General features: G+C 51.5%; 4 protein-coding genes across 4 annotated transcripts in view; all 4 read left to right on the forward strand.

The window, feature by feature from the left end:
• Positions 1 to 305: 305 nt before the first annotated feature.
• MAA_10469 (laccase) lies at positions 306 to 2,079 on the forward strand (the record flags this gene model as incomplete). The annotated part of the gene is made up of 2 exons (XM_007828467.1): positions 306 to 1,849; positions 1,908 to 2,079. The coding sequence occupies 2 exons, from the start codon at positions 306 to 308 to the stop codon at positions 2,077 to 2,079; spliced, it is 1,716 nt and encodes a 571-aa protein (XP_007826658.1).
• A 2,483-nt stretch (positions 2,080 to 4,562) lies between these two features.
• Positions 4,563 to 6,524, forward strand: MAA_10470 (uncharacterized protein; the record flags this gene model as incomplete). Its single annotated transcript, XM_007828468.2, has 4 exons — positions 4,563 to 4,795; positions 4,883 to 5,171; positions 5,225 to 6,255; positions 6,305 to 6,524. 4 exons carry the CDS (start codon positions 4,563 to 4,565, stop codon positions 6,522 to 6,524), a joined length of 1,773 nt encoding a protein of 590 aa, XP_007826659.2.
• A 1,250-nt stretch (positions 6,525 to 7,774) lies between these two features.
• Positions 7,775 to 8,071, forward strand: MAA_11822 (GPCR, PTH-type; the record flags this gene model as incomplete). The annotated part of the gene is made up of 1 exon (XM_011413159.1): positions 7,775 to 8,071. One exon carries the CDS (start codon positions 7,775 to 7,777, stop codon positions 8,069 to 8,071), a length of 297 nt encoding a protein of 98 aa, XP_011411461.1.
• Positions 8,072 to 9,672: 1,601 nt separating this feature from the next.
• Positions 9,673 to 9,869, forward strand: part of MAA_10472 (gag-pol polyprotein) — a gene marked incomplete at both ends in the record, with an annotated part of 3,625 nt that continues 3,428 nt past the window's right edge. The window contains one exon of the mRNA XM_007828470.1: positions 9,673 to 9,817. Coding sequence (XP_007826661.1) covers positions 9,673 to 9,817 — 145 coding nt within the window. The remainder of the gene's footprint in view (positions 9,818 to 9,869) is intronic.

Below are 9,869 nucleotides of genomic sequence, written 5' to 3' on the forward strand. Positions count from 1 at the left end.
TCTCGCCCACCAGACTCTTTCCATAGAAACAGTCCCACCAGGCCTGGCTGTTCCCAGGCGTCCTCTGTTGGCAGTGTTTCAAGCATTGCCAGTATTGCCCGTGGGTACTCCGTGCACATCTTTATACCGTCGTAGGCAAAAGTTAAACGTTTATAAGTATCATAATTTGGTCAATTCCAACACTTGTTTTGTTTGTCTCCAAGTATGACTTTCTCACGGCGGTTCTCCCATTGTACAGTACAGCCTTGATTCTTATTACTATTTTAATTCTAGTCCCTCGTTTTTCTCCCCACTCGCTTGCCAATATGTATATACCCATTGCCAAGGCAGCGACACTTCCGCTGCTCTTGCTTTCGCCGCTGCAAGGCGTGCTGGGCGAGTGTTCGTCCTATGAGACAGCTGTTACAGTAACTGTGACTGCCAAAACAACTAATGCAACAACAGATGCAACGACCACCACGACTGGCCAAACTACAAGGTCTACCTTGGCATCTGTTACAACCACGGCACCAACTCCAGATGTCACGCCTACGTATCCTCGCCTGCCCATGTTCCTCCCGGACGGCTCGTCCACAAATTCCTCGGGCGTGCCCTGGGGTGACATGAATCTCATGACCAACAATTATGTGGAAAATCCCAAGACTGGTGTCGTCAGGTCCTACGATTTCACGGTAAGCCGGGGCCTCGTCTCCGCCGATGGCCATCCCACTGGCGTCATCTTGGTCAACGGCCAGTTTCCCGGTCCGCTCATTGAGGCCAACTGGGGAGATACCATTCAAGTCACGGTGCATAATAACATTTTCGGTCCGGAAGAGGGAGTATCCTTCCATTGGCACGGCTTGCCGCAGAGAAATAAGCCCTGGGAAGACGGTGTTCCAGCCGTCACGCAATGTCCCATAACCTCTGGAAAATCCTTCACTTATTCTTTTGAAGCAGAGTTCTACGGCACATCATGGTACCACTCCCATTACTCTGCACAGTACTCGGGAGGACTCTCCGGCCCCATGGTCATATACGGCCCAGCGGCAAAGGGGTACGACGTTGATATTGGTCCTATTATGCTCTCAGATTGGTATCACAAGCCATACTTTACTCTAGTGGAAGAGACCATGGCCCCCAAAGCTGCCCCAGAGGCCCCGCGCTCTGACAACAATCTCATCAACGGCAGAAATTCCCTCGACTGCACAGGCAACACCAACAGCAGCCAGACTGCGTGCGGCAACATGTTCAAGTTTAGTCGCGGCAAAGTCCATCGCCTGCGCCTCATCAACTCTGGCAGCGAGTCAATCGAAAAGTTCTCCATTGACGGCCACGTCATGGAAGTCATCGCCAATGACTTTGTCCCGGTGAAGCCATACAAAACCGAGGTCGTGACGCTCGGCATCGGCCAGCGCAGCGACGTCCTCGTCACCGCAGACGCCAAGGACAGCGCGTACTGGATGCGTAGCACAATTCCCGCCGCGGCGTGCGGCTTGAACGCAAGCCAGCTCCTAGCCACTGCCGTCGTCTACTACGACGATCTAAACACCACAGCGGTGCCGCAGTCCCAGCCGTGGAACGTCACCGACCCGCAGCCCTGCCTGAATGATTTGACTAAAAGCGAGCCCATTTTGGCACTGGATGCCCCGCAGCCCGACTTGTTGTACAAGATGGAGGTGCAGGCGTTTCAAAACGAGAGTAAGATATGGCTCTTTTCGTTTGACGGGCAGGCCTTTAGGGGCAACTACAACAAGCCTACGCTGCAGTCGGCCGCGATGGGAAATTCCTCTTTTGAAAAGGAGTGGAATGTGAAAAACACAAATAACGCCAAAGCCGTCAGGGTATATGTACACAATGCGACCCCGTTGCCGTGAGTCTCGTGTCCCAGCGCTTTGCGGGCCGTTAAACGCATACTAACGTCAATTCAGTCATCCGTTGCATCTCCACGGCTTTGACAGCTATATTCTGCGCCAAGGAGACGGGGAGTGGGACGGTGTCACGATTGACTTCCCCAAGAATCCTCCCCGTCGGGATGTCGTCATGGTACGCGCATTGGGCCACGTCGTTATACAGTTTGACGCGGCCAACAATCCAGGTTAGCCTTTTGACCATGTTGAGATGTTGGAAGATTCTGAAGTTAACCTGACATTGGTACCTAGGACTTTGGCCTTTCCACTGTCATGTCGCCTGGCATGCCTCGGCTGGCTTCTTTTCCCAGTTTCTGGTGGGAAGTGACGCCTTGCAGAAGATGAATACGCAGAAGACGGTATTGCAGGTGCTTAATGAGACGTGCCTCCCGTGGGGTGAGTGGACGCTTACAAATATCCCTAACCAAATTGACAGCGGGCTTTAATTGTCCAGAGGCCTTGCTATGTTATGCATGGGCTGGTTGGTTGCTGGCCACGGGGCGATGGTGTTTTAGTTGCACCGTCGACGCCTCTTTTTCCGTTCAGGCCTCTACTCGTTTCGTTTGAGAGTGGCTCTGGTGGGCTGGGTGTTGCATTCGGTCAACTGGTCCTTTTTGAATGGAAAAGGTGGTAGAGTTGCACTGTTTCTGGCTAGATGGTCGTTGGCACACATAGCTGTGGTATACCAGAGAATGACGTTGGCATCAACGCTCGGTCTTGGGCTTCGCAGAACATGTTGAATAGTGCTAGGCCGAGCTTACACTACCTTCGGTTGGGGCTGGTTTCAACTTTTTTTGTCTGTGCCGTTGGGGACCGTATATGTGTTACAGGAAAGTCACTGCTATTTAATATAAATATGGACTATCCGCCCTCGAGGCCTTGACGGAACCAAGGACATTTGATGTTAAAGCGAATTATTAGCGGAATGCAAAGTCGATAGTAGCTATGGAATATCACATTTTGCAACGTATCTCGTGGTGCGTCCGAGACCAATCATGTGAGACGACGGGCGAACTAAGCCAAGCGTTATCAAAAATGACGCAATAGACGGAAAACCACAAGAGACTTGGAGATAAACATGGTCACGCTGTAGATTTTCGTTCGTATCTAGTAGCTGTCTTTACCACTCCATCCCAGCATCCACTATGCTATCGTGAGCCTGATTCTGGCGCATGGCTCAAACTGGTAGCACGTAGGGCCTTGATTTGAACCATGGGATCCGTATACAAGTCAATAATGAGATACTCCCCACTGCAGGCACATGGTAGGAACCAGACCGCTTCTTGGCAGCTTCAGGTCCGTGCTAATGCCGGGAGCTGCCGCCACGCGGTTACAAAACCAACAACAACAGTCCCCCTTCCCGTTTATCTGCCATGTTCCTGGCCGCCAAGCCCTAGTAGATACGGTTTAGACTTTGAGGCTTCAAATGTTGGAACATGCTGGCAGTATTGCGCTATCCTCGCGTCGTAAGCGGTCAAGTATTCTTTGCGTGGCATCAGATACTTGACGCTACAACACCGGTTCCGCCTGGGAGGAAACGCGGACAACGCAGGCGGAGATTTATATGGCCGCTCTCGCCACCAGGTTTTTGGCTTAGTGCCGGGATGCTTTGACATGAGCTAAACTGTAGATAATGCTGACAACGGCATCTGTAGGGGTGATAATTGAGTTTGCACTAGGGCTGAACTAATGACGGCCAGGCACCGCCGTGCAGCATGCACGTCTTACGTATAACGCAGTGGCCTTTGTCCGCCTGAAACGGGTGTAACTTTAATTGACAACTGCTTTGTTTGGGGTAGTCGATGAGATCATGCATTGTGTCTGGTGAGTTGGCCCTGCCACGATCAGCTTGTAGCTCCTCCTGACGCGGGACAAGAACGATAAGCGAGACAAGATGCACGGGGAAAAGGCGCAAGATGGGCCCGTAGTGACTCAATAAACGGCCACGGCTGGCTGGCCTGCGCTCTCAAAGTTTACACCACTCTTTCCATGCATCTTCTGACAAAAGAGGCCTCTTATCTCAACGACGCGCCCGACACTACCATGGCATCAGGCTAGCAAAACCAGCCAACCGCGCAGATTGAACGGCCGTGGTGCGTCTTTCAGCCCAAGATAAGGCAGCAAGTGTGTAAAATGCCAAAGAGTGAGTCAAAACGTAGCCCTACCGGTTTGATGGACAGGTCCAAGGCAGATGTGACGTATATTCGCCCTTCTTGGCACACCGTTTTCGTATCCATCCCGGACACAGACGTGCGCATACGTCGCCTTCACCCCGGAGAAACTCCACGTCCCCTTGACACGTTCCTCGATGGCTCGAAATCCGTATGGCTGGGGGGGCACGGCAACAAAGACGGTCTGTCAAACGCGGAACGGTGTGGTCGCTAGACAGCAAGGGGCGGAGCGCGTCTCCATCAATTCATGTCAGAAACGGATCGCACTGACTTTCGTACGCCTGCAGTTGTGGCTTGGGAGGCTGCCGACTTGCCGCAGACCCCGCAAGCCGGCTTTTGAGCACGGAACTACTCCATGTAAGTCGGCGACACACCGACGGTGCGTGTTGTCCCATGCCAAACACCACCCTTTAAGGCTGCCTGGTATATGGGTTTGCCGTGATCCGGCCCCCTCTGCTGCCCGGCAAGGTGTATTCGAGTCTGTCGTGTCTTGTGCCTTCGCATCATGGATCGTTTTGAGATGCAGCAGCTGCTTACTCCTAGTTGTACCCCGACCCCGGACAACATGAACTGTTTTGTCGATGCGATCAAGTCGTTGCTTGACGAGAGTGACGTCACAACAATTCATACTCTTGCCCGACGTATGAACCCGTTTAGAATCGACTTCCAGCGAGTAGTTACGGGGAACACGGTCGCCGTCAAACCAGTGCTGGTTCTGGAAAACGGAGAGCCTCCAGAGTAAGTCGTGTCTCTACTCACCATGTTGAAATGGCTATTTCTAGATTCTGACTGTAGTCCCATCTTGTTTCCTTGTTTTGCTTCTAGATACAAGTCTTTAGATCAGACCTACCAGTCATATCTGAGTCCTGACCTCAGCACCGTGTCGATGTGCGGCACAAAATCAGACTTTTCAATGACGAGCCAACATTCACCGGGAGAGGAAAATGTCATTGTGCACGATAGCCCTCGAGGTATGGATTCGATGGTATCACCCAATGCTACGGAAGATTGTTCTCTCATCGAATCCGAGACGGATATCAACTGTGTACGAGTTATGGAAAACCAATTGAGGAACAACTTCACCAAAGCGTCGTATGGAATAACGGAAATTCCTGTCTGTTGCCAAACGTCCCATTTCACGATCGAAAGCTGACATGATAAGATAAGAACAAAGCCTGCGGCCCAGATGGAGACATGATCCGGCAACGACACGGTGGTGGGACGACTGCAAGTCCTCGGCCACCATCCAGCACTACGTCTCGGTATTCCGTGTTGGACACTCTATCAACCTTTTCAAACTCCTCTTCACGCTTTTCAACTGCCGAGCCGGTCCAGCGTAGAAGCGACGATGGATCCATGGCTGATGCTTGCTCCGAAAGCCCATTTAGCTCGCAGTTCGACGACTTGGAGATGAGTCAAATCTCTCTCCCTGCGTGTTATACGTCATGGGACATGGAACCAAACATGCCACTATCAGCGTCACAGTGGCACCATTGTCAAGGATCAGGTGACCGATCTGGCAGACTGGAAAGGAGCACATCCCTCGGGGAATCCCCTCGATCACCCGCCCAGCCGCGACAGGACATGTACAGCAACCTCTCCCCCGGACGAAATGGGTGCACACCCAACACCACCAGAGGCATCATGAAAGAGGCCCCAAACGGCGCAGCAGTCGACCCCGTGCGCCAAAAGATCCTGCTGGCAGCGAGAACCTGCATCCGCGCCGACTACTTGCACTTTTTGCAAACAAACCTCGCCCGCTGGAGCAAAGAGGGCCTCTGGCAAAAAGAGTCCCCCCAAGCCGCCGGCGCCAGCGTACGCGATTACGAAAAGCTCCGAAATGCTTATTCATGCGTTTGCCGGCTCGACAAGCGCATGAGGGACGATCCCATCCGCACGCGCATCGCCCTGGTCCTCCTCCACCTCGAGTACGAAAACACCTGCTTGAAATGGAAGACGGGGCGCCGGAACCCGTCCGTCGTCGAGACCAGGCTGGGCCGCGGAACCACCAGCTCCATGATCGACCAGATCCTGGAAAACATCCACCCGGAGTGGCGCGTGGCCGACGCGCGCCTGCGGGCCGAGCTGCGCGCCGACTTTCACAACCGGAAGCGATACGGGAAGCGGTGGTGGATACTGACGAATGCCCTCGGGCCCGGCTTGTTGATCCTGTGCTCGTCTAAGATCGCCGCCATAATGTATGCCTGCGTCTGTGACTCTGATGGGATGGTGCTGACGCGTTCTTAGCAAAAACACGGCCGTGACGATTACCATGCTGCGTGGTATAGCCGACGCGATTCGGAGCTCGGAGCCGGCGTCGGTCGGTATACTCAAGCTGGTGACGCCCGTTGCGGATAGTTTGTTTAGCAATCATGGATATGCGAGTCATGATACGGAACAACTTTTGCGGGAGCTGGGGACGTTTCAGCTTCCGGTTCTGGAGGACGAGGACGGCCACGTGGCGTGAATACTTGTTATTAGTCCATGAGGGCGGAATTGAATTGACATTGGACACTTGCTGCCCCTGGTTTTATCCGGCGATTCGCGCGCCAGGAGCGAGAGTTGAACGGAGCTGGAAAACTGGGTGGAAGAGTATCCAGCTATTTTGCCATGGTTGTTGCCTCTGGAAGGCAAGGCCGCGGCAACTTGTACTATAGCCTATACTTTACAGAGTCACGGTCTAGGGTTCAGTAACGGCAAGATAATGCTGTGTAGCGCGTTGCTGGCAATGCCTTGGTGAAGAGAATCGACGGTAGTGGTTTGCATCAAAGCGCTCATCCTACACGCTAAACTTGGGACCAACGATTATATGAGGTGTATTATTTCCAGTGGTCATCTATTATATACTCTTTGACTTTGTTGACACGACTTTGAGCCAAAGCTTGTTATACTAGCGATTCCGTCGTCACCCAATTGGCAACCGGTATCAGGGTCTGGATGATCCTGTAAGACCAGATAGTTTCTGGTCTGTGCCCGCCAGGAAACAAGAAGACGGGCTAGACTAGTGACGATAAGGTCGACAAGAACAGGGCGAATAATATGTCCCTTTTTTGGCCTATGATAAGATAGTGTAAAGGGGCATTAAAAGATGGGCATATAGATTCAGCTCCAAGCTGAATTTTGTATAGAATAACCGAAGCTATATAACACTAGTAGTAAGAGAGAAAGAGATTTGCTTATGATATGCGCTTTGTAAGTGTAATAGTTTATGCAAAATCATGCATTGTATTATTATGCGTTATGCGAGACAGGAATTATAAGCCATGTTGGGCGTGAGATCACGTTTTCTGTTACAGCAACGTTTAGGCCGACAGTGTTGGTTATAAAAATTAAGTCACGTAAAAGGCGTGTGAGACAGCTCCCCTCGCTGTGTCATGCAGCATCTCTGGAGATGCCAAACACGTATACGATGAAACAAATTGAAACCCACCTTCTACACTGTGTACTTTGACTCAATCAGACTGGACAGATGGACGTTCCAGCCCTAAGATTTTCATTGTTTCTTCTTCCAGTTACTTAAAAATTTAACTTCAAGGACAGACCTAAACGACAAGAGCTAAATCAACGCTCACATCCAAATAGAGGCCAATACAACTCGAAGAATTCTTCCCAACGACAGGCCCGCTCAGCCTTGCGTGCCGATCAAGGGCTTCTCAATCAGTAATTGCACACCCAATTATAACGGCCACCGTTGCACGACGCATACGACTGGGGGCCATGCACGTGGCGGCACCACGCGCTGAGATCGAGACCACCCGATTGCTCACCGCTCTTCCAACACATCCAGTCATAACAGCCAGTCCCGATCGTTCCAGACGTGTAGCTGTCATCATATTGCCACCTACAGGCGGCGTTCATGTCGATGCCGCTAGTGGTCCTGGGTTGAAGGGCGGGCATCGAGTCGGGCACGGCTGCGGCAGCGGCAGCACTTGGGCCGGCGAGGAGCGCAAGGCTGATGATAGCTCCGAGGATGGGGGAGTGGGCGAACATGTCGGCGGCTATTTTGGAGCATGATTAGCAAGTGAAGCGGCTAGTGGCGGGCTTGCAAGTGCAAGCCTGGGCTGACGGAGGGCGTTGCTGGATGAGGATGGATTGGGTTGCTTTTGGTGTAGATGGGTTTCATAAAGATTGATGGGACTGGTAAATGATACCGAGGTGAGTTGATATATTCTTGAAAGAAAGGATTGCGGACAGCTCGTTCCAAGCATGTCAGTCTCGTTTTCATAGCGTATTCCTTGCAACGCTGACTACATAAACGAATGCGAACGTACCAGGTGTGACAAGGGCAGCCTAACTGGGCTTACAGGAAAAGGATAAATTCAATTTGATTATCAACTTGAAGGAATCAAACGTCCTTTGTTTCCAAAGAGACATTGGAGAGTAAGCGGTATCTATACCTACGAAAAGTTGGTGAGCCGTCAAGGCCTGAGGGAGCCCTTCCCCGCTCGGGGTTCGGGTTCTTGTGATACCTGTATTGATGTTGTGTGACCAATATCGGAGAATATATCGAGTGTAAGGCACTGGCGGCGCATTATTGACTGCCATGCAACCCACCGAAGTCGTAGCCTCGCTGCATGTCAGCAGCGACACCATTGTGGTCTAGCCCAGCAGCCCAGTAGTAGGTAACATTTGAAAGCTAATGCAAGCACTTGTGTTCCACTCTACAGACGGAAAATGCACATGTTTCGTAATGAGCGGATGCCCCTCAATCTGGAGTCAGTATTACCAATATCTCGAAGATCGACTACCGTACAACACGGCACCAGTACGTAATACCAAGGCGCACGACCGATGCCGAATGTTCTCGGCAGAACCCTCACAAAGATTTTCGGAACCTATTCCGTAGATATCCCGTACCACAAAATAGAGTAAAGGTATCAAAATACTTACCTAGTTATGTATGAAAGGGTCATGCTATCACATTGCAGAAATGATCAAAGTCTAGATATCCCGGAAGAAGCCGTACGAGGGACAGCTATTGGCCTTTTCACTGCCAAACAGCATAGCCACGAAGCCCATGAAACATGGAGAAATGGACGGCCGTGGCGGTATTGGGCTGGTGGGATGGCCGGCTGTTGTCGAACAAACTTTATGTGCTACGTAGCCACCCAGTCCAACCGGTGAACCGGTTCATCCCCGAGTCGTTGCATTCATAGCCAAATTCTTCGATGTTGCTTGATCGTCGCCTGATTTATGGGTAAAACAAGGGCACTGACGTTGACTTGACGTCTTGCAGAGCGCATAGAGAAGTCTGAAAGATCCACATCACAAAAACTTCTTCCATTCACCCTTCGGTCGCACAAACCGTCACAGGGCGATGACTTGTGTAGAGACACCGGAATTTTGGTTTGTGCCCGACATTGGCATGTTGGTATGTCAAGGTCAAGTCGCTCATTCAAGGCAACAGCCATTGCTATACTGCTGCCTGCCAGGCAGCAGTATTACAACAAGTATTTAGTTTCGTATTATTCCACTCTTTATGTAGGAAATCAAGAGTCTCTCGTTTTGCCCAAGCTGTCCCATACAATCGTGTGTGTGACAGTTATGAGCCCGGTTTGCACGACCTAATTAAATTTAGTCACAAGCTTCCACTTAACTGAACACCACCGATTACAATGGCAGCTGATGGCCTCGAAGCCTCTTCCCGGGTCATCCTCAAAGGATCCGGTAACTGGGACGTGTGGATCAGTGTAATCCGCAAGTTCGCCAAGAACCAGCAAGTCTGGGACTACATCAACCCCGATGTTGTACAGAAGCCGAGTTTGACATCTCCAGTCGAACCGACTCCGGGACAAGTCCAGGAGAACGCCGC

This window comes from Metarhizium robertsii, assembly GCF_000187425.2.
Source record: "Metarhizium robertsii ARSEF 23 chromosome Unknown MAA_Scf_44, whole genome shotgun sequence".
Taxonomy (NCBI): domain Eukaryota; kingdom Fungi; phylum Ascomycota; class Sordariomycetes; order Hypocreales; family Clavicipitaceae; genus Metarhizium; species Metarhizium robertsii.